This window comes from Schistocerca americana, chromosome 8, assembly GCF_021461395.2.
Source record: "Schistocerca americana isolate TAMUIC-IGC-003095 chromosome 8, iqSchAmer2.1, whole genome shotgun sequence".
Taxonomy (NCBI): domain Eukaryota; kingdom Metazoa; phylum Arthropoda; class Insecta; order Orthoptera; family Acrididae; genus Schistocerca; species Schistocerca americana.
In genome coordinates, this window is record NC_060126.1 from 172,566,448 (window position 1) to 172,592,485 (window position 26,038).

At 43.2% G+C, this 26,038-nt stretch overlaps 1 protein-coding gene across 1 annotated transcript in view; it reads right to left on the reverse strand.

Moving 5' to 3' along the window:
- Positions 1-16,197, reverse strand: part of LOC124545654 (sarcoplasmic reticulum histidine-rich calcium-binding protein) — a 77,936-nt gene extending 61,739 nt beyond the window's left edge. The window contains exon 1 of the mRNA XM_047124600.1: positions 14,709-16,197. Coding sequence (XP_046980556.1) covers positions 14,709-16,197 — 1,489 coding nt within the window. The remainder of the gene's footprint in view (positions 1-14,708) is intronic.
- Between the last annotated feature and the right edge of the window lie 9,841 nt (positions 16,198-26,038).

Consider the following 26,038-nt stretch of genomic DNA (forward strand, 5'->3'; position numbering starts at 1 on the left):
TTACTTTTTTCCCATATTTGTGATTCCCTCACATGTGCGATTTTCCCATATTTGCGTTCTTCCATTTTTGCGGTTCTTCCATTTTTGCGGTTCTCCCATTTTTGCGGTTCTCCCATTTTTGCGGTTCTCCCATTTTTGCGGTTCTCCCATTTTTGCGGTTTTCCCATTTTTGCGGTTTTCCCATTTTTGCGGTTTTCCCATTTTTGCGGTTTTCCCATTTTTGCGGTTTTCCCATTTTTGCGGTTTTCCCATTTTTGCGGTTTTCCCATTTTTGCGGTTTTCCCTATCCGGCGGTTTTCCCTATTTTGCGGTTTTCGCTATTTTGCGTTTGTCCCATATTTTGCGTTTGTCCCATATTTTGCGTTTTTCCCATATTTGCGTTTTCCACATATTTGCGTTCTTGCAATATTTGCGTTTTTCACATTACTCGTGAATCCATCCTACCTTCTTCTAGTCAAGTTGTAACACAAAATTCTCATCTGCCATATTTGCGATTTTCCGATTTTTGCGATATTCCGATTTTTGCGATTTTCCCATATTTGCGATTTTCCCAATATTTGCGATTTTCCCAATATTTGCGATTTTCCCAATATTTGCGATTTTCCCAATATTTGCGATTTTCCCAATATTTGCGATTTTCCCAATATTTGCGATTTTCCCAATATTTGCGATTTTCCCAATATTTGCGATTTTCCCAATATTTGCGATTTTCCCAATATTTGCGATTTTCCCAATATTTTCGATTTTCCCAATATTTGCGATTTTCCCAATATTTGCGATTTTCCCAATATTTGCGATTTTCCCAATTTTTACGTTTTTGCCATATTTGCGTTTTTCCCATATTTGCGTTTTTCCCATATTTGCGTTTTTCCCATATTATAAATTCCGGACATCATGACAACATACAATTCGATGGAAAAGTCCACCAATCTTTTTCTTTTCACTATCTTATTTATTCCGATAAATTCTATAACCTAAACACACAAATTGTATAACCTACAACAATAACACATGAGATATTCCGCCCAGTGGGCATGGCGTAACATTGGTGATTCTCTACCTTATGGTCTCGTAATTGTTTAACGCTACAGTGCATTTTCTGGATAGGATGGTGGATCTATTATTATTTCTCACACTACGACTCTCACAATCATCATCACGAAACTTTCCTCCAGACCGAGCAGTACAAAAGGAACACGCATAACCCACTAATCTTTTGAAACTACCTCGCTACTCTCCCATGCAAACCACACATACCCAAATTACATGACATACACCACACTACAATATGAAATACTACACAGGGAATAGTCACAACATTATCCCTTTCAGCTTTCCCACTTCAATTAATATTTATCCCAGTTTCACACGACTTGGCCCCACTTCGTAATTCTACTTTCCTACTATGAACTCTGGTGATATATGCACGTCTTCCTGTGCAATGCAAGCCAAGTGGCGTTGCTGGATAGACGGCCGACTCACCTTGCTTCTCTCTCAGAGTTTGAATCTAGCGTCACACGGAATCATATCACGCAAAGTAATGTTAAGAACATCACACACGCGAGTCCTCAACTGATACCATGGACGAGTACTTCTCTTTATCCTTTGTCTCATACACAGATTGAGACTCATACAGTACTCACCACGTGGAAGTACTCGTCTCTAATTTCAAGTCCTGCACACGCCATTTCTTAAATATTTCAGCTTATGGTACACATGCTATTTCTTAAATATTTCAACTTATTGTACACACGCTAGTAATTCAGCTTAACTTAAGCACACGGAAGTATTTCAACTCTTTGCTACACGTGGTTTCGTTGTGACCGTTGGTCACTTCCGAGATTACTACGATCCCATTAATATTACCTGCCTGAAAAGTAATTCTCCCCACAAAAGTTCCTGAAATAGAGAAATTATTATTTCAAACTACTCTTAAATATTCCACATGCATACCATGTCTCCACTCTTTTGTCTTTACGGAGCACAGCTAAGACAGGTCTTAACAGCACAAGATCCAGCGGCAGAGTGCTGAAACATGGCCGTTTTAGAGGTCCTCTCGCACCTCTGCTGAAGTGTGGGAGCACCTTGCTACCGTATTGGTCAGCCACATTTCAGGCGCTCAAAGCTCAGGTAAATTTCATCTCTTTGGTCCCACCAAAGGTGGCCAAAGGATCGTCTCAAAGATGATCATATATTCACATTCACTATCTGCGGTTAGGAGACGACCATACATTCATTCATTTCACAGATCTCACCAAACTGGATGTAGGGATTTACTTTGTGGGAGTGCACATGTGATCAATTAAATAAATAAATTGTCATTCTTTCTCACACTGGTATCCGGCTTCACTGTATTAATTGAAATTGAGTTATTTTACAAAAAAAATATGTTGTTCTGACAAAAATAATGAAGTATGTTGTACCTATTTTCAATGTCGGGCGGTACTGTACCCTTTCACCACTGGCTACCCATGCAGAAAAAAATGGCACAATACTATCCTTGCAATGCGAGGGTAGTTCCGAACATTTTTTTAAGAAAACTGTATTAGAACAAACGTAGCAAGTCATCAAAATTACCAGGAGGAGACCTTAGCTCCTGGTGACCTCAAATAGACGACCAAATGCTGTTACTTTACCAAATTATTGACACAGTTGTTGCATTATTGTACTACTCTCCACAATCCGGAGTAACGTACACATACAAATTTACAACAATCCACATGACAAATAAAACATTACATCATACAAATAAAAAGTAATGTTGAGATAAAAATTTGCTTAGTTACTGGGATCTTCGTTATTTTTATGAGTAATCCAAACTTCACTAATTCTATGACAAATAAAAAAAATACTAATTGTACTCATGAAATTTTAAATGGGTCACCGTCCAAACACAGAACAAGTAATCTGACATTCATAAATTGCGGGGTAAAAACCTTCACACAGCAAAGTCTAAATACAAAAAAAAATCAACAAAAGAAAAACATTGCGTACACTAGTTACATGTAGAATGTCAGGCTCCATACCATTACTGTAAAATATACATCAAACCTACAGAGAAATAAAACTGAGAAGAAAAACAGTGAAATATACCACAAGTTACATACTGGTTACGTAATATAGTTCGTCTAAGACATCATGTCATACCTCATTAACTGTCATCACCTAAGCAATTGCCACCACTACTCGACTGTGAGTTTAACCTTATCCTTTTCCACCAGTACAAATACCTGCTGCTGAGCCAGTCAGTCCATCAACTTTGATCAATATACGCAGTAAATAGTTTAGCAATAAGTGCTTGAATCCATCAGTAGCTCTCGTATCTTACTCTACTGCTGATTTCTCTGTTGTTACACATTTGGACGACAAGAACTTGCATTTCGACTAGCCTTCGTTACACTTTAATGTGAAATATCACCACTGTGATAATGCAAATAAGTGGCTTCAGTCAACACACCAACAAGATTATTACTGTCCACGACATCAAAATACATCAGTTAATTCCGATATTTGTTGTGCAATGCAAACTCTTGTCCCCTGTGACAACCTTACTGACCAATGCAACAAGAGCCGCTATGTTACTATTACGCCACTGGCTAATAATTAAAGCATCATTGTACCAAATATTCTAATAAACATGCTACGTGAACTGGTAACCCAGAACAAACAAAAACAAAAACACTAACTATTCTAAACACAAATGTTAATGAAATACAATTACACTTGCTGTCCCTTCAGGAATGAAACATATAAAAAAACATTTACACAATTACAAATACATTATTCCCTACCTTGCGAGTCACACGGAAACATTTCATTCTGTGATTTTCTTGGGATCAAAAAGTTGCTGATAGTTGTCCTAGAAACACTGTCTCGGTGTCAAAGCTCTCCCATGGTTACCCGGACGAAAGTCTTTAGGTCACTCAAATCGGCATTTTGAACACGCACTGAACAGTAAACTGTATCTCACATTAAACACAAATGTCATAGTCACTCTCAGAGTACCATCCACACGAATCTCGTCGTCCAAAAATGGCCCTACAACTGCTATTTTTTTTTTAAAATGTGTGTGAAATCTTACGGAACTTAACTGCTAAGGTCATCAGTCCCAAAGCTTACACACTTCTTAACCTAAATTATCCTAAGGACAAACACACACACCCATGCCCGAGGGAGGACTCGAACCTCCGCCGGGATCAGCCGCACAGTCCATGACTGCAACGCCCCAGACCGCTCGGCTAATCCCGCGCGGCTACAACTGCTATTACCCACGGTTCTGTCCTTTCAGTTCATAGTGTAATTAAAAGTCGTCAGTTCCAACAAACAGCACTTATTCCCGCACCAATTAAAGAAATGTCTCCCACTACAAATGCAAATGTCAATGTCCCACTTTAGTTTCTTGCGTTCAGACAATAATTAGTCACCAAACGACAACTGTCCTCTTTAAGTAAACCAAGCGTCCCACATGCAATTCACAAAGCACACTTAACAAGTCACTGCCAAAAGTTTATGGATCCCAACGTTCAGTGGTCAAGACAAATCAAAACGATCGTCCTGTCTGCTAATGACAAATCTTTTCCACCACTCACAACGTGGAAACACCACTCCTTCACTTTCCACCTTATGGAGACATACGAGCAGTCATCTTGCTTTACAGCTCCACGGTCCAGTACTAGTTAATAGTTGCTGGTAACAAATGCCCACCGGACTCTGCCGTGCGTCGTTCATTCTGCTGTCGATCCGCCGTTGAGCAGAAGAAACCACCCGCTGTTGCCTCCGCGGGATACTTTCCCCAGTCGTAAAGGTGCCGGAACTTACGAATGGCCAGTGGTACGTGCGTGTCGCCCCAGGCCGTTGACCTGCTGTAGCGGGCGCGTGGAGTGTACCCCGACCGGCAGTGGAGTGGGGAGTGCTGCGGCTTTGTCACCTCTCCCATGGCGACGTCAGCTTCGCCCCACTAGCGGTATGGGCGTTACGACACCCAATCAGTCAGACCCTTCCGTGCATCTCGCAACATTACAGACAAAAGGATATTCTTACAGTATTTAAATACTCATTGATTACATGTATGATCTATTAGATACATTGGTAATAAGAGAATCTTTGTTCTAAAAAAAAACAAAATCATACACCCTAGTCTTCTAAACACACAACATCAACACTTATCCCTTTTCTATACACAGCCCACACTTGTGCTATTGATTGTACCTGTCGTCCCTCATACAAAACATGAAAGTGTTAAAGAAAAAGGAATAATACACAATCTATACAGCTCATAATTACAATATAAAATAGTAGACTACTCTAACATCCTATCACAGTGAAAATATTAGAAACTGTTGATTCAAAAAACTGCAATATACAATGAACCTTTGTGCTTGTGACAGACTGAAATTATTACCCCTTGAAAGTGTTCTAACGAAAAAATAAGAAATAATCTACACAGTTCACAATTACCTACCACATGTTATTAAATATTAAACTACTTTAACATCCTAAAACAATAAACATTTTAGAAACTGATGACTCTAAATCTACAACATACATTGCACCTTTGTGCTTGTGACAGACTGAAATTAGTATCTCTTTATACATTTTACCTTTTTATTATATATAACATTTCTAGGACATGTATGTACCATCCACGCGATGCCAGATCCTGACCTGCCATCGAGGTTCATCCAAATCAAACAATAACACAATAGTGTTTTAGTTATGGATCGGTAGCATCCCCTTTACAGGAGTGTGCGCATTGATCACACTACTCTACGACTCTCACTCACCAGACATCACATTTTCCTTCTCATTCAGTCCATTAATACACTAACAGCTAACCTTAACACCACCACACTCACGACAACATACCGTACCTTTGCTCCCTTATACTCAACCACATAACACATGAAGCTGTTTCGGAGATAGCTTTCCAGTCTCCGAATTCGTCCTTTCACTCTGGCACCTCTCTCCATCGGCTTACCTCTGCATTCACTTTACCGATTATTCATCCCGCTAAATATCAATTTAGAATTGCGACATTTCATCTAAGAACAAAAAATACACAAATTATTCATCCTACAAAATAACTGGACACATTCTTGGTACCGTATTGATTAGTTATACTCGTACCAGGCTTCAACAACAACAACAAAAATTATTTTTTTCATATAGCAAATGTTATGGTAAGAATTAGATTTACACTTATATTACATCTTACGTCAGTATTCCACAACGTTCACCATCTGGATCTCATACTCCCTTTATGTCCTTTCACGTTGTACAGTTGTCCTCATCTCTTCATTTGTATTTCGGCTCTCCGTCCGTCGATTACTCCATGATTTCCTGGTCTTCCTTCACCATTCGCATCAATCTCGATTGCAGCATACATAGGCCTCTCTGTAACATACCTCTAAGACATCTCCACATTATTAGTTCTACTCACCTTTATTTACCACTGTTTCATCACGTCGAATCTCTCTTTATTAATCACACTGCTTCATGTCGCTTCTCTCCTTAAATTGAGAGGTGGCATGAGCCCCCTCTCATATTTCTATCTTACGATTCTCCTCTCTAATTGCATGCGGTGGAAAGTTGCTATTCCTTCACACGCGGACTTCCCACGCAGCGTCTCTCGTCACCCAGGTGGTCCGGTGACAGGCGGGCTCCACTGATCTCGAGAGGGTTAAGCCGACGTGTGTGAGGCAGTCGAGTGAATGCTTTCCAGACGCCGACATTGTCAAGAGACACGCCCGCTGGGGCCTGAAGTAGCGGCTGGGCTAGAGGTTCCGTTACTTCGCAGAAACTTAGCGAAAACGCTTTCTGGCGGGCTACCAGCAAGGCGTGGGAATGACTTGTGTACCCAGGCAGTTGTGGCGGGAAAATTCCCGCGCTTTCTGCAAAATAGTAACTGTGATTGGCTTGCTCAGGGCATAGCTCCGTGACGTAGCAAAATCAGCGCAGAAATTGGCGCCAAGAATCTCCATTGGTGGAATGGTAGTGCCCCGGCAATGGGGTGGAATTTTCCGCCGGTTTTCGAGTTGCTGATTGGAACGTTTAACCACGGCCACTGTCGTGGGGGCGGGAATGTTCTGTGTTCGGCCTCTTGTGGGTAGTCGGCTCTTGCCTTTTGGTCGAGGATGTCGAAGCAACCAGCCATCGCCTACGGTACGCCAGATCGTGTTCTGGCAGTTAAGAAGACAGTTTGGTAATGTATGTCCGCAGCACCGGCAGATAGGGATTTTCCTATTTGATAATCAGAGCTCAGCAGAGCGCGCCTGTTCGTCTTTTTCTAACTTTGTTCTGTCTTGAGTACCAGCAATTAATGTTGGGTTAGTTGTGTGTCTCTCTTATGATTTGAGTAGCAAGGAAATGGCTCCACATACCACTTCGTCTTAAACCTCACAATCTAGTTTAGGGACAACTTCACCTTTACAGTGTTTGTATGAGTATCCCATTTGAGCCAATTTGATGTATTGTAAAAGTTTCATGTGTTTTGGTTTAGTATTTTGTGTTTAGTCTTAATAAATTATATTGTTATTTTGGACAGAACTTACATTCTGTTAATCGGTAGAGCAAACCGATCATTCCTCACTATGTTAATGAAACCTTCGTTTATTTAACTTATTTATCAAATTAAATTATTGCAGGTGCCAAACTCTTTTCTACTCCACTTGCAGGGTTGATTACAGTCAGTTCGCGTATATTTTTTTATCCTTGTGCAACAGCAAAAGTTGGAGTTAGAATAGGGGGGGGGGGTTAGAGCATGATTTACATATGTAGATTCTAGAATTTAGTGTTAAATACACTGCTAGCCCTGGCACCTCGCATAATATCACCTTTATCAACTACTATTTATCACGTCGCTTCTCTCACTATCTACCATCTTTATCCACTCATTAATCATCACGTCGTTCCTGCTTGATCCTTATTCATATGACAAAAAATACGTACATACACCACTCTGTCGACTCCTGTTTATGACTCATTCGACCAGTCTATTCCTTCATACTTCCTGACATCCCACCTGAAAATTCTTATGTTTGATTTGACCCTGCACAACGTTACACACCACAAATAAATACACTGACTATCTACCATAACTTGCCTACTTTCGATCTATCCTTCACTTTTCCATAATTTGATGTTAGAAATGTGATGAAGCCCACGAGATTGTTTTCCCTTGATCGTTTCAATCAGTACAGCATTTTCATAGACAATCCGCCTCACTCTGAATGGTCCACTATACACAGTAAAGTATTTGCTAGTTAGGAATCTAAGCTTACATGAAAATTAAATGTGTGCAGAGAATATACAAGCTGGGAGAGATGGGACAGCCCAAGTGTTAGAAACTTTGGTGCTAGTGGCCTCTTTCACTAACACCAGATTCCGAACAACCATACACAGCACCTCATTATAACTGTCACCACGACTATGACATACTATAGATCAAATGGCATCTAATTTAAAAACTTCGATCACATTACTGATGTTACCTGTAACAGCAGTATAAACGTACCCTATTCCATACAGATCACAATGTTTACTTTTTACATTACGTGTTAAGTACCTGCAATAGTCAAATCACACTAATTAAACTGGACTCATTGGCATTAATCTAACATTTTTAGCAACTGATTCTTTTGGGGAAACAGTCCTTTTACTTTAGTGTTCGATATAAAAATTTGCAAATTTTGCTCTGAGAGACCAGCCTAACAGATGCCATCACTAGTGTCTTATTCTCTGATCAGAAGTATGGTATTTGCATTCCTACATATTAGTAGAGTATGTCTGCTACATAGACAATTTTCAGTGCCAGCAGCATGTGTTTTAAAGCAAGATGTTAAGGGCTGATATGTTGGATTTGATTCTCTTATCCATCAATCTATTACGACAAGAAAGAAATGCCAGGATTCCATGCTCTCCTGTCATTCTGATAGTTTCTGCCGTAACTATCCTCGACACTATCTGACCTATGAGTCGTGTCTCCGTTCACGATATTGCTCTCATTACCCAATTCTTGTAACAAGTGCTGAAATGACGCAGAATCGTCTAAGCCTCTGCCTGCTATCGCTATATCTCTGCGCAATTTCACTGGCAACTTCGTTATACAGATCCTAATGAACTCCCCAGGTTCGTATGGCACATCCAAATACCTATTTCGTCTCAGCATTTCCTGATAGCACGACACTGCATCTCTAATACCACCTTCGTTACAATTTGGCATCATCAATATGCTTTCCTTAATCTGGTCCTGCTGACTTTTCGACCAAAATTCATTTAAAAACTTGTCACAGAATATCTTGTAGCTACTACAGTCCTTAATAACTTCCTGCATTTTTGCCTTAGCCTCATCCCTCAAATGGTTACACACAATCTTCATTTTGAGGAGCTGTCCACACGATGAAGGTAATGACTCTTGAAATTGAGACAGCCTTGGACTACACCCAGTTGGGTTTGCCACCTGTTTTATCCGACACAACTGTTCTTCTAACTCTCTGAGTTCGTCTTCCGCTTCCTGCCTATTTTCGTTTTTTGAATTTATCTCACTCTCCCTCTGCAATCTACCTGGTGGTGTGTCACCTTCGCTACTGCACGCTAATTGCAACTGTGCAAGATCTTCCCTATGTTTCCTATTTGTTTCTAATTGTGCCTCTTTAAAGTGTAATAGTGATTGTATCTCCTCCTGGTCGGCATAACCCTCTCGCTGCGTACTGTCAGAGCCTGTTTCGCCTCTCATACTGATCTTTTCTACATCTGCGCTAATCGTATTCATTCTGACCACTACCTCCACAACTTCATCCCTGTGTTTATTTAGCGCCACTTCCTGCCGGGTGACTTGAGCTTCCACGGTGTCTAATGCCCCTTGTTTATCTGCAAGTAAGTCCTCCAGTACCTCTTTGATTCGCTCATCTGGCAACATGTCCCTACGTTCTGTAATATCACTCTCTATTGCAATTATTCGTACCTACAAATTATTGACTTTTTCTTTCACGGCATCACATACTAGCTTCAACACACCCAGATTCTTCTCCCCCTCATCTAACCGATTACTAACTGCGGGCAGACGCTCATCGATAACTGAGTGTACCTTCCTCATTGCCTCTTTATTTCCCTTATCCAATGCCTCCATACTTTCCTTACTATCTCTATCTATCGCTTCCCATCTTTCCTTATTACCTTTATCCATGGCTTCCAATATTTCCTTAAACACCCTATCTCTCACCCTTTTATCTCTATCCATCCTCTGTAAAAACTGCAGTAGCACATTGTCATTTGCTACTTTCGGTGCGCTCACCTCGTTCGCCTGAGAAACCGTAGCTTCGCTAAGGGTAGCTGCACTTTCACTGCATACCTGACCTAGTCCCGGCTCGCCCGCGTCGTCGGGAAAAGCCCCCGTTTGTGGACAAAGCCCGCCACATAAAGGATCACCTAGCCACCAGTCCACTGAACAATTCAGCCCCTTCCGAGTCTTTGCTGTTCCCGCTCATTAGCCCATGGTCGACACGTACTTCCTGCTGCACTGCTACGTTCACCCCAGAATCACTATTCTCCATGGTGACTACACTTTTCGACTGCGACCTAGTTACTACGGACATTACGCGAAAAAATTATGAAACGATCTTCCAGCCTTGGACGATATAGCAATTAATTACATAAAAAATATAAAAGATCCTCACCAATCCAGAAAGAAATTGCAAACAAAAAAAATTTTACTCCTTAGCACTATCACAATACATTCAAAAAAAAAAAAATTTTTAACAGCAAACCCTAACAGCAAAATCCTGGCAAAATATCCTGGCAGGGTCGAAATTATGAGATGCACCCACGTGCCTTGCTCATACTGTGGCAGTCAGTCCTGCAAGATGAGTGGTCTGCCAAGCGAGTGGATTCATTCTTATTTACCGAGTAACATGAAATCTTGTACTCACAATTAAGTTGCAAATTGTCCTCCTGTATGAGTAACACACAACAGAAACACATAACTGACTATCAGTGATTTACAGAACTCTTACTGTTCACTACGCACTGGCAATACCACAATTTCTTTTTGTCTTTTATTTAACGGTTTTTATCAACTCGTGGCCACCGCACTAAATATGAATGGCGCACACATTATAAATTCGGGACATCATGACAACATACAATTCGAAGGAAAAGTCCACCAATCTTTTTCTTTTCACTATCTTATTTATTCCGATAAATTCTATAACCTAAACACACAAATTCTATAACCTACAATAATAACATATGATAAATTCCGCCCAGTGGGCATGGCGTAACATTGGTGATTCTCAACCTTATGGTCTCGTAATTATTTAACGCTACAGTGCACTTTCTGGATAGGATAGTGGATCTTTTATTATTTCTCACACTACGACTCTCACAATCATCATCACGAAACTTTCCTCCAGACTGAGCAGTACAAAAGGAACACGCATAACCCACTAATCTTTTGAAACTACCTCGCTACTCTCCCATGCAAACCACACATACCCAAATTACATGACATACCCAAATTACATGACGTACACCACACTACAATATGAAATACTACACAGGGAATAGTCACAACATTATCACTTTCAGCTTTCCCGCTTCAATTAATATTTATCCCAGTTTCACACGACACTGCCCCACTTTGTAATTCTACTATCCTACTATGAACTCTGGAGATATATGCACGTCTTCCTGTGCAATGCAAGCCAAGTGGCGTTGCTGGATAGACGGCCAACTCACCTTGCTTCTCTCTCAGAGTTTGAATCTATCGTCACATGGAATCATATCACGCAAAGGAATATTAAGAACGTATTCATCACACACGCGAGTCCTCAACTGATACCATGGACGAGTACTTCTCTTTATCTTTTGTCTCATACACAGATTGAGACTCACACAGTACTCACCACGTGGAAGTACTCGTCTCTAATTTCAAATCCTGCACACGCCATTTCTTAAATATTTCAACTTATGGTACACGTGCTATCTCTTAAATATTTCAACTTATTGTACACACGCTAGTAATTCAGCTTAACTTAAGCACACGGAAGTATTTCAACATTCATTGTGACAGTTGGTTCGAGATTACTACGATCCCATTAATATTACCTACCTGACATGTAATTCTCCCCACAAAAGTTCCTGAAATAGAGAAATTATTATTTCAAACTACTCTTAAATATTCCACATGCATACCATGTCTCCACTCTTTTGTCTTTACGGAGCACAACTAATACAGGTCTTAACAGCACAAGATCCAGCGGCAGAGTGCTGAAACATGGCCTTTTTAGAGGTCCTCTCGCACCTCTGCTGAAAGCTCAGGTAAATTTCGTCTCTTTGGTCCCACCAAAGGTGGCCAAAGGATCGTCTCAAAGATAATCATATATTCACATTCACTATCTGCGGTTAGAAGACGACCATACATTCATTCATTTCACAGATCTCACCAAACTGGATGTAGGGATTTACTTTCTGGGAGTGCACATGTGATCAATTAAATAAATAAATTGTCATTCTTTCCCACACTGGTATCCGGCTTCGCTGTATTAAATGAAACAGTTATTTTACAAAAAAAAAAATGTGTTGTCCTGACAAAAATAATAAAGTATGTTGTACCTAATCTCAATGTCAGGTGGTACTGTACCCTTTCAAAGCAAATATGGGAAAAACGCAAATATGGGGAAAAAACGCAAATATGGGGAAAAAACGCAAATATGGGGAAAAAACGCAAATATGGGGGAAAAACGCAAATATGGGGGAAAAACGCAAATATGGGGGAAAAACGCAAATATGGGGGAAAAACGCAAATATGGGGGAAAAACGCAAATATGGGGGAAAAACGCAAATATGGGGGAAAAACGCAAATATGGGGGAAAAACGCAAATATGGGGGAAAAACGCAAATATGGGGGAAAAACGCAAATATGGGGGAAAAACGCAAATATGGGGGAAAAACGCAAATATGGGGGAAAAACGCAAATATGGGGGAAAAACGCAAATATGGGGGAAAAACGCAAATATGGGGGAAAAACGCAAATATGGGGGAAAAACGCAAATATGGGGGAAAAACGCAAATATGGGGGAAAAACGCAAATATGGGGGAAAAACGCAAATATGGGGGAAAAACGCAAATATGGGGGAAAAACGCAAATATGGGGGAAAAACGCAAATATGGGGGAAAAACGCAAATATGGGGGAAAAACGCAAATATGGGGAAAAACGCAAATATGGGGAAAAAACGCAAATATGGGGAAAAAACGCAAATATGGGGAAAAACGCAAATATGGGGAAAAACGCAAATATGGGGAAAAACGCAAATATGGGGAAAAACGCAAATATGGGGAAAAACGCAAATATGGGGAAAAACGCAAATATGGGGAAAAACGCAAATATGGGGAAAAACGCAAATATGGGGAAAAACGCAAATATGGGGAAAAACGCAAATATGGGGAAAAACGCAAATATGGGGAAAAACGCAAATATGGGGAAAAACGCAAATATGGGGAAAAACGCAAATATGGGGAAAAACGCAAATATGGGAAAAAACGCAAATATGGGAAAAACGCAAATATGGGAAAAACGCAAATATGGGAAAAACGCAAATATGGGAAAAACGCAAATATGGGAAAAACGCAAATATGGGAAAAACGCAAATATGGGAAAAACGCAAATATGGGAAAAACGCAAATATGGGATAAATGCAAATATGGAATAAATGCAAATATGAGAGAAGAGAAACTTGTTGCACAACTTGACAAGAGGAAAGACTCGATTGGTAGGACATTGCCTGAAGCATCAAGGATTCACGAAATATGGGAAATACGAGAACATGGGAAATACGAGAACATGGGAAATACGAGAACATGGGAAATACGAGAACATGGGAAATACGAGAACATGGGAAATACGAGAACATGGGAAATACGAGAACATGGGAAATACGAGAACATGGGAAATACGAGAACATGGGAAATACGAGAACATGGGAAATACGAGAACATGGGAAATACGAGAACATGGGAAATACGAGAACATGGGAAATACGAGAACATGGGAAATACGAGAACATGGGAAATACGAGAACATGGGAAATACGAGAACATGGGAAATACACAAATATGGAAAAAACCCATATATGGAAAAATCGAAAATATGGGACAAACGCATATATGGGACAAACGCATATATGGGACAAACGCAAATACGGGACAAACGCAAATACGGGACAAACGCAAATACGGGACAAACGCAAATACGGGACAAACGCAAATACGGGACAAACGCAAATACGGGACAAACGCAAATACGGGACAAACGCAAATACGGGACAAACGCAAATACGGGACAAACGCAAATACGGGACAAACGCAAATACGGGACAAACGCAAATACGGGACAAACGCAAATACGGGACAAACGCAAATACGGGACAAACGCAAATACGGGACAAACGCAAATACGGGACAAACGCAAATACGGGACAAACGCAAATACGGGACAAACGCAAATACGGGACAAACGCAAATACGGGAAAAACGCAAATACGGGAAAAACGCAAATACGGGAAAAACGCAAATACGGGAAAAACGCAAATACGGGAAAAACGCAAATACGGGAAAAACGCAAATACGGGAAAAACGCAAATACGGGAAAAACGCAAATATCGTCGTCGTCCCCACCACACTTGCGTCGTCGTCGTCGTCGTCCCCACCACACTTGCGTCGTCGTCGTCGTCGTCGTCCCCACCACACTTGCGTCGTCGTCGTCGTCGTCGTCCCCACCACACTTGCGTCGTCGTCGTCGTCGTCGTCCCCACCACACTTGCGTCGTCGTCGTCGTCGTCGTCCCCACCACACTTGCGTCGTCGTCGTCGTCGTCGTCCCCACCACACTTGCGTCGTCGTCGTCGTCGTCGTCCCCACCACACTTGCGTCGTCGTCGTCGTCGTCGTCCCCACCACACTTGCGTCGTCGTCGTCGTCGTCGTCCCCACCACACTTGCGTCGTCGTCGTCGTCGTCGTCCCCACCACACTTGCGTCGTCGTCGTCGTCGTCGTCCCCACCACACTTGCGTCGTCGTCGTCGTCGTCGTCCCCACCACACTTGCGTCGTCGTCGTCGTCGTCGTCGTCGTCCCCACCACACTTGCGTCGTCGTCGTCGTCGTCGTCCCCACCACACTTGCGTCGTCGTCGTCGTCGTCGTCCCCACCACACTTGCGTCGTCGTCGTCGTCGTCGTCCCCACCACACTTGCGTCGTCGTCGTCGTCGTCGTCCCCACCACACTTGCGTCGTCGTCGTCGTCGTCGTCCCCACCACACTTGCGTCGTCGTCGTCGTCGTCGTCCCCACCACACTTGCGTCGTCGTCGTCGTCGTCGTCCCCACCACACTTGCGTCGTCGTCGTCGTCGTCGTCCCCACCACACTTGCGTCGTCGTCGTCGTCGTCGTCCCCACCACACTTGCGTCGTCGTCGTCGTCGTCGTCCCCACCACACTTGCGTCGTCGTCGTCGTCGTCGTCCCCACCACACTTGCGTCGTCGTCGTCGTCGTCGTCCCCACCACACTTGCGTCGTCGTCGTCGTCGTCGTCCCCACCACACTTGCGTCGTCGTCGTCGTCGTCGTCCCCACCACACTTGCGTCGTCGTCCCCACCACACTTGCGTCGTCGTCGTCGTCGTCGTCCCCACCACACTTGCGTCGTCGTCGTCGTCGTCCCCACCACACTTGCGTCGTCGTCGTCGTCGTCGTCGTCCCCACCACACTTGCGTCGTCGTCGTCGTCGTCCCCACCACACTTGCGTCGTCGTCGTCGTCGTCCCCACCACACTTGCGTCGTCGTCGTCGTCGTCCCCACCACACTTGCGTCGTCGTCGTCGTCGTCCCCACCACACTTGCGTCGTCGTCGTCGTCGTCGTCCCCACCACACTTGCGTCGTCGTCGTCGTCGTCCCCACCACACTTGCGTCGTCGTCGTCGTCGTCCCCACCACACTTGCGTCGTCGTCGTCGTCGTCCCCACCACACTTGCGTCGTCGTCGTCGTCGTCCCCACCACACTTGCGTCGTCGTCGTCGTCGTCCCCACCACACTTGCGTCGTCGTCGTCGTCGTCGTCCCCACCACACTTGCGTCGTCGTCGTCGTCCCCACCACACTTGCGTCGTCGTCGTCCCCACCACACTTGCCTCTTTCCCACACTTGCCTCTTTCCCATTTTTGCGTTTTTCTCATCACTCTTGAACCCATCCTACCAACCGATTCATTTTCCTAGTCCAGTTGTGCCCAAATTTGCGATTTTCCCAAATTTGCGCCTCTGCCAAATTTGCGCCTCTGCCAAATTTGCGCCTCTGCCAAATTTGCGCCTCTGCCAAATTTGCGCCTCTGCCAAATTTGCGCCTCTGCCAAATTTGCGCCTCTGCCAAATTTGCGCCTCTGCCAAATTTGCGCCTCTGCCAAATTTGCGCCTCTGCCAAATTTGCGCCTCTGCCAAATTTGCGCCTCTGCCAAATTTGCGCCTCTGCCAAATTTGCGCCTCTGCCAAATTTGCGCCTCTGCCAAATTTGCGCCTCTGCCAAATTTGCGCCTCTGCCAAATTTGCGCCTCTGCCAAATTTGCGCCTCTGCCAAATTTGCGCCTCTGCCAAATTTGCGCCTCTGCCAAATTTGCGCCTCTGCCAAATTTGCGCCTCTGCCAAATTTGCGCCTCTGCCAAATTTGCGCCTCTGCCAAATTTGCGCCTCTGCCAAATTTGCGCCTCTGCCAAATTTGCGCCTCTGCCAAATTTGCGCCTCTGCCAAATTTGCGCCTCTGCCAAATTTGCGCCTCTGCCAAATTTGCGCCTCTGCCAAATTTGCGCCTCTGCCAAATTTGCGCCTCTGCCAAATTTGCGCCTCTGCCAAATTTGCGCCTCTGCCAAATTTGCGCCTCTGCCAAATTTGCGCCTCTGCCAAATTTGCGCCTCTGCCAAATTTGCGCCTCTGCCAAATTTGCGCCTCTGCCAAATTTGCGCCTCTGCCAAATTTGCGCCTCTGCCAAATTTGCGCCTCTGCCAAATTTGCGCCTCTGCCAAATTTGCGCCTCTGCCAAATTTGCGCCTCTGCCAAATTTGCGCCTCTGCCAAATTTGCGCCTCTGCCAAATTTGCGCCTCTGCCAAATTTGCGCCTCTGCCAAATTTGCGCCTCTGCCAAATTTGCGCCTCTGCCAAATTTGCGCCTCTGCCAAATTTGCGCCTCTGCCAAATTTGCGCCTCTGCCAAATTTGCGCCTCTGCCAAATTTGCGCCTCTGCCAAATTTGCGCCTCTGCCAAATTTGCGCCTCTGCCAAATTTGCGCCTCTGCCAAATTTGCGCCTCTGCCAAATTTGCGCCTCTGCCAAATTTGCGCCTCTGCCAAATTTGCGCCTCTGCCAAATTTGCGCCTCTGCCAAATTTGCGCCTCTGCCAAATTTGCGCCTCTGCCAAATTTGCGCCTCTGCCAAATTTGCGCCTCTGCCAAATTTGCGCCTCTGCCAAATTTGAGTCTTTCCGATATTTGCGTTTTTCACATTACTCATGAACCCATCCTGTCAACCGATTCCTTCTTCTAGTCAAGTTGTGCCACAAAATTCTCTTCTGCCATATTTGTGTTTTTTCGATTTTTGCGTTTCTCCCCATATTTGCGTTTCTCCCCATATTTGCGTTTCTCCCCATATTTGCGTTTCTCCCCATATTTGCGTTTCTCCCCATATTTGCGTTTCTCCCCATATTTGCGTTTCTCCCCATATTTGCGTTTCTCCCCATATTTGCGTTTCTCCCCATATTTGCGTTTTTCCCCATATTTGCGTTTTTCCCCATATTTGCGTTTTTCCCCATATTTGCGTTTTTCCCCATATTTGCGTTTTTCCCCATATTTGCGTTTTTCCCCATATTGGGGTAACACCCTCGTGAACAGATAAGTTGTGACGTTGTGTAAAGTAACCTCGAACAAGTTGATCACGAATCTGTATAGCAGATGGAGGCCATTGTGTACGAATATACTGCAAAAGAACCTGCAAAGAAGTGTCGGCAGCTGTCGCGGAAGCATTGCGACGAAAATCCACCGGAAAACCATCTGCTAAGTCCTGATCTTGCTAATCAGTAAACACGCAAGACAGTTCGGAAGAATCAAACACTTCGTCAGGACCGATAGGTAGACGAGGCAAAGCATCAGCATTGCCACGTTGGGCCGTAGGCCGAAACAAGATTTCGTAAATGTAGTTAGACAAAGACCAATGTTGAAATGTTCGTGCAGTACGGGCTGGAACTGATTGACGGGTGGAACAACGACGTCAAAGGCTTATGATAGGTGACCAAATAGAACTTTCGACCTTACAAACTTAGTCACTCCATAGACAATAGCTAAAGTTTCCTTCTCAATTTGTGAATAGTTCTGCTGGGCAGAATTGAGCAACTTAGGCGCAAAAGCGATCAGGCGATCGACAGAATTAATGCGGTACCAGACAACCGCACTGATGCTGGGAGATGATGCGTCGACAGCCAAAACAGGTTTGGAGGGATCGAAAGGAGTCAGCGATCATTCAACAAAGCAAATTGTAACATGTGGAAAGCAGCGTCACATTCCGAAGATCAAACAAATGGCTGAGCACTTTGGGACTTAACTTCTGAGGTCATCAGTACCCTAGAACTTCAGAATTACTTTAACCTAACTAACCTAAGGACATCACACATCCATGCCCGAGGCAGGATTCGAACCTGCGACCATAGCAGTTTCGTGGTTCCGGACTGAAGCGCCTAGAACCGCTCTGCCACTGCAGCCGGCAAGACCAAACAAAAGGAACGTTCTTATGCCGAAGGAGATGCAAAGGCGCTGCAATCTGCGCTGCATTTGGTATAAACCGAATGTAATGTGATTGTGCCCAACACAGACTGAAGTTCTTTCAAGTTCCTGGGCGCTGGCAAGTCTCTGATCGGAGTGATATGTGACGGTGAGGGGTGGATACCCTGTCCGTTGATCGTATGTCCTAAATACTGAATCTCAGTTTGAAAAAAAATTTGCGCTTGTCTGTTACACTTTAGTCCTACCTGCAAAAGTACAGTAAATAAGGCACGTAAATTCTGCAAATGTTCATCAGGGGTGCGACTTGCTACAACTATATCGTGCAGATAATTTGAACGATCAGGGACAGTGGCACACAACTGCTGCAAATAAGACTGAAAAATACCAGGTGCCGAAGCACAACTTAACGGAAGACGGCAAAACTTTAACAATCCAAGGTGGATGTTGATCACAAAATAACTGCGACTGTGCGTCGAGCGGAAACTGAAAATATGCGTCCCGCAAGTCAATCGTGGAAAAGAATTTTCCCGCATCAAGCTTATCAAAAATGTCTTCAGGACGCGGTCCCCACTGTCTGGGGATTTACTGTAGACAAAGTCAGCACAAACACGGAGACTACCGTTTGGTTTCTTCACACACTATAGACGAAGCCCATTGCGAAGCAGAAACAGGTTCAATGACACCAATGCCTTGCAAATGCTTAAGTTCAGCAGCTACGGCGTCGCAGAGTGCATGCGGTACCGGGCGTGCGCGCCGGAAAATAGGCATGGCATTGTCTAACTACAACATGCGCTGCAAAGTCCGTGGCACAACCATCAGAAAAGAGTTCAGCAAAATCATCGCATAGTGCAGCAACATTTGAAACGTGCCCTTAGAAAAATTATAAATGACTGCGTAAACTGACAATATTTTTAGCGAAACGCAATCTGACTTTCAAAAATCCCTACAAAAGAACGGCCCTGACTATCAACCTATACGTTTCATGAATCGCTTACCTCTCAAAAATCTTCATTACTCTAACTACTGCAATACAACGAGCGCCACTACTGCCAGCTATATAAAAGATTCTAACTATTGAAGGCACTAACTACTGATAGGCAGACTTAGCGAATGAAAGATTTTGATAAAGAACAAACAATGTATTTACCTTAATAGTGTTCAAAACTCATTAAATAAATAATTATATAATTAATTAAATAAATAAATAAATCTCTCAGTTCATGACATCCAGCCTTACAAATTTACTCTCTCTGATGGGCACACGTCCAGATATCCGCCCTTAAAATTCTGGCATCTCTCCCCACATCCACCACTGCTGGCGGCTCACCTCGAACTGCGCAACGCTACGCGCTGTTCACACCCAACTGCCCAACACTACAATAGCAAATTCCAACAATGCAAACCAGCCACAGACTGCACACAGCACAGTCAGTGATTTTCATCTAGAACGCTACATGGCGTTACCAACATAAAAACGTAAACAGCCTACTTACACACTGTCTGCGTGGTCACTAGCGCTGATGCTAAGTACATTGTCCTGAATTGCGAGGCCAAAAAGTTCAAATGCGTCCATGCCTAAAATGTCCGTAGCATCACTAGAGCGGTGCACATGGAAAGACAATACGGGTCGTTATACCATACGTGGCTTGCAAACTACACGCGCCGAGCACAGATTTCCTGTCCAGTAAATGCAGTCAGTGTGGAATATGAACGACGAAACTGGGGCGAAGCAAGCAAGTCATACGTAGATTTGTTCAGTAAAGAAACTGACGCACCAGTGTCCAGCTGCATGCTAACAGAACGCCCACAAATGTTCAAAGTCACAAAAAGTTTCCTTGCATCGCGCTGAATGCGAAAGGAAGTGTCTGGCAAAACTTGATTCACACAACGAGTTGTAGAAGCATGTGAAGCAGAAGCCTTTGAATAAATGGCATTAACGTCCATACGTCCATAGGCTGATGTGAATCCATATCATGGCGGTTGATGTTGCGTTGACGCCCACGCGAATGGGAGACAAGTTGTGAATTAGAGTTTCTCTTACTGCACACAGCTTGCAGGTGTCCTTTCTCATCACAAGAGTAACACTGTGCTTGACGGGATGGGCAACTGTGCTGTGGGTGAACGTGAAAGCAGTTCGGACATGATTTCAGTTTCTTAGTGGGTGCCTGGTTTGAAACGTGTTTACTTGCGCGCGAACAGCTTGGCTTGGCTGGCTGGGCTGGGGCCGGACGGTAGGGCAAGTGTTGTGTCGCGCTAACATTACACACCCGGGGTCACGTCGTATGCGGAAGTAGCGATGTCTAATGTATCTTGTCTGTCGAGCAAGTCCACTACTTCCTGCAAAGACGGATTTTTAAATCTGAGGATTTGTTCGCGGATGCGGGGATCCGCCACATTCTGCGCAATAGCGTCTGTAATTATATCCGCATATGAGCGTGCACATGAGCAATTAAAGTCACAATCAGATGTTAATCTCTGAAGGTCCGCTAAAAATGGTTCAAATGGCTCTGAGCACTATGGTACTTAACATCTGAGGGCATCAGTCCCCTAGAACTTAGAAGTACTTAAACCTAACTAACCTGAGGACATCACACACATCCATGCCCGAGGCAGGATTCGAACCTGCGACCGTAGCGGTCACGCGATTCCAGACTGAAGCGCCTAGAACCGCTCGGCCACACCGGCCGGCTGAAGGTCCGCTAACCAAGATTTATTGGACTGAGCAGGGCCACGCCGGACGCGAAATAATTTGTAGCGTGGAGCTTAACATTTACACTAACACGGAAGTGGGAGTTCAAAGCATCAATCACTTCGTCGTAAGTTTCAGTTTCTGGGCGTGTAGTGAGAATTTCACGAGCACACGGTACAACACAACACCCGGGTTGGCAGTGAAAAAGGCAAGCCGCTCTGTTCCTGGTATGCTGTAGGCTGCGAAGTGTGCCTCGAGCTGGGCGATGTATTCCGGCCAGCGTGCAACGTCTGCATTGAAGGCACGGAATGGCGGCGCCGTCGGCGACGGCGTCGGTACAGGCGGTGGCGTCGGAGGCGTCGAAGTAGCAGCAGTTTGTAGCGTGACCAGTCCATTTATGGCAGCAAGCAGCTTCGTCATTAGCTGAGCCTGAAAACGCACAAGACCGGTACAGTCACTCAATCACACGGGTTATCTCGAAAAAGCTAAAGCAGTACCTAGCAAAAAAGAAAATGATAGGAAGGTAAAGAGGAGTCCTCGTCGCCAACTTTTGTATCCCGCCTGGAAGGCGGCGCGTTGATAGGAGCAGGCAAAGGTGAAAATTTCTCGGTACTGCAGTGAGAATTACAATCAGCTTTACTGTAGCAACTACAGTAATACATAACTTTGCCCTGAGGTGCGAAGCTGAAGCGAAGTGTCCCGGCCGTCTGCTCTTGATCATATGGGTAGAATCAGGAGCGGAGCTTGTAGATCTCTCCCAATCCGGCTAGAGTGCGCTGTCGTCGGTGTCTGTCGTAATGCCAACTTTAGAACTTGTATTTACGCCGTGACATCGTTGCTATCGATACGACAATAACAGTGTACATGGCTACAGCACTAGGAGAAAGGATGATCTTCACTACTCAAGGTTAAATCTAACTTTGGCTCAGAAGGGGGTAAATTATGCGGCCACAAAAGTCATTCGTCACTTACCTAATAGCATCAAAAGTCTGACAGATAGCCATACAGAATTTAAAAGGAAATTAAAAGAATTTCTGAATGGCAACTACTTCTACTCAGTAGATGAAATTTTGGATATAGTAAGTGGGTAATTTCCCCACCCCCACAAAAAAATTAAAAATATTAAGTGTCATGTAATATTTTATGTAATTTAATATCTTTTATAGACACATTTATTAACCTGACACGTTCCACATCATTACAAAGTGTCGTATTCATGATCTATGGAACAATACTAATCTAATCTAATCTAATCTAATCACATTTAGCGTTTTCTTAAGCGTTATAACGTGACCACATTCTAATCACGACAAACGCCTCCGTACTGTAAGAACAGCTTCTCCGTTCTTCACCACTACACATGATAGCAGGCAACGTTCTGCAGGCATTCGGCAAACCCAAGCTGTTCCACCAGATTGACACAGGCGTCAGCGTAACTCATCATTCTAAATCAGTGTGTCCAGTTGTGTCGCTCTCTACACCATTTGAAACGTCGCATAGCATTCACTACAGAAATGTGTGGCGTATGAGGAGCTGCACGACCATTGAACACCACTGTTTTTAACTAGCTACGTGTAGTCTTTGTGCTAGCCGGATATCTCGTAAGGCTCTGGAACTCACTAATGAATCCTTCCGATGATTATATGCGACATTTTTTTACAAGAACCGTTTGGGACGCTGTATGGTCTTTGTCCGTCACTACACAGTGTCGCTTGGTCTTGGTTTAGCTCCGGTTGTTTCTTCGCGCTTCCACTTCACAATCTTGTCATCAGCAATCGACTTTGTCAGCTGAAGAAGGATTGAAATGTCCCGCTTGGAGCTGTTACTCAGGTGACACCCAGTGGCTAGTCCACGTTCCAAGTCGGTAAAGTCTCCTGACTGAACCGTTATGCTGTCATTATTTCTCAACTGAAAACACAATACGGCTTGCCTCCTTTTATAACGGAGGTTGCGCCTCTCGTGGCATCTTGGGGGTAATTTCGCATTACATAGGACTGTCTGGATACTTCTGATCAGATAGTGGAAGCAGACGTGCGCTTTGATTGTTGATAACATCATAATAGTCTTACATTTGGTATTTAAGAGCTGCCAACTTTACACTGTTATGTGGTCGACTGTACCATTCAGTTCCAACAACCTTATCGCCAATACGCGGATATACTGTTCACACTCACTTCTGAGAGCTTTATCCAAAATTCTTGAAAAAGTAATGTATTCAAGAGTTGCATCACATATTTGTAAAAATGAGGTACTAACAAAATGTCAGTTTGGTTTTCAGAAAGGCTTTTCAAAAGAAAATGCTGTATATGCTTTCGCTGATCGAATGGTAAATGCAATGAATAACCGAACATCGCACATTGGGATATTTTGTGATCTCTCAAATGCTTTTGATTGCATGAATAATGAAATTCTTCTGGATAAGCTTAAGTATTGTGGTATGAGTGGGACAGTGCACAAACGGTTTAATTCATACTTAATTGGAAGAATTCAGAAGGTTGAAATTAACAGTACAGATAGTCTAAAAAAACCAACAGTGTCTTCTAACTGGGGAGGTATCAAGAATGGTGTCCCACAGGGTTCAATCTTGGGTCCATTATTGCTCTTAATATATATTGACGACTTACCACACTGTATTCATGAAGATGCAAAGTTAGTTCTTTTTGCTGATGATACAAGTATAGTAATCACACACAAGAAGCAAGATTCAACTGAGGAAATTGCAAATGGTGCCTTTGAGAAAATTATTAAGTGGTTCTCTGCAAATATACTCTCACTAAATTTTGAGGAAACACAGTTTTTACAATTCTGTACAGTAAATGGCATAACATCATTGATAAATATAATGAACAGAAGACTGTTGCTAAGGTAGAATACTCAAAATTTCTGGGTGTGTGCATTGATGAGAAATTGAATCAGAAGAAACACATCTATGATCTGCTGAAATGGTTTGGTTCAGCTACTTATGCTATTAGGGTTATCGCAAATTTTGGTGATAAACATATCAGTAAATTAGAGTACTATGTCTATTTTCATTCACTGCTTTCATATAGCATCATATTTTGGGCAATTCGTCATTAAGAGAGAAAGTATTCATTGCAGAAAAGCGTGTAATCAGAATAATAGCTGGAGTCCACCCAAGATCACCTTGCAGACATTTATTTAAGGAACTCGGGATATTCACAGTACCTTACGAAATTCGTCATTAATAACCCATCCCAATTCAAAAATAACAGCGAAGCGCATAACGACAACACTAGAAGAAGGGATGATATTCAATATTCTGGATTAAATCTCACTTTGGCACAGAAAGGGGTGAATTATGCTGCCACAAAAATCTTTGGTCATTTGCCAAATAGTATTAAAAGTCTGACAGATCGCCAACCAAAATTTGAAAGCAAATTAAAAGAATTTCTGAATGGCAACTCCTTCTACTTACTAGATGAGTTCTTAGATATGAAGTAGTAACGGGAAAAAATTAATTAATTAATTATTTTGTGTAAAGAAAACTTATGTTAAAGTGACACATTCCACATCATTGTGACATGTTGTGTTCCTGATCTATGGAACAAGGATTAATGTATGTATATATACTGTGAACGCCTCTCGGGGTCTCTCCAGCTGACGACTTACTGTGTGACACATTCATGTTCGTGTGGTTGCGTACATAAGTTAATTTGATTGTAGTTTAGTTTCCTAGTTTTGTAGCATAACCCTTTTCTTGTCTTTTTAAACAGATAACCTGATTATGACATGATAATAAGTGGAAACCGTAACTGTTACCACTTACGTGGTCTGAGGCTGACATACATAGCCTCATAAATCAAGTTTAAAGAGAGTCACTGTGCTACCCCAAGACAGGCAGCCTACTCTGTGTACGAACATTAACAGATCGACTTCCAAGCTAGTCGCACAGCGCATACTCCCGTCAATTGCGCTATTATACATACATATTCTCTGGGATTTACAGACATAAAGATAGGTATGGAAGATAAATCAAACGAAATGCAATTTATAATGAGTCAGCAGATACACATATACCGAGAAAACAATGAACATTTTTATACTTTAACTTTTGAGTTCAATACACCGGTATTTAATGCTCTGAACAATACTCCTTTATACGAAATCTGACGCATTGTAAGGTTGCCATGTCATTTTGATTTTTGTGTCTCATCGATGTGCACGTCAGAGAGAGAGAATAAGTTATGCTACTGTTAAACAATCTGTTGTCTTGTCGTGGCACAATCTTTGCCTCTGCGTAGTCTGATACATCCTTAGTTGAAGTGTGGTAGCTGATGGACGTATTTTTTTAGTAGTGCTGTGTGGACTTGTAATTGTATCTATTAGATGAAGAAAGGACAGCAAGGATGAATATCGTGTACACATTGAAAGGAGAAAGGAATATATATTTTGAATAACGTCTTTATTTATGGAGAGAAGAAGTTTGAGGTGAGACTGCAGCTTTGCGCAGCTAGGAATAATTATCGTCAGCTAGTAAACTTTTTTAGAGCTGAGAAAGAGACCACCGCACTTACTAGAATCATGGAGTAACA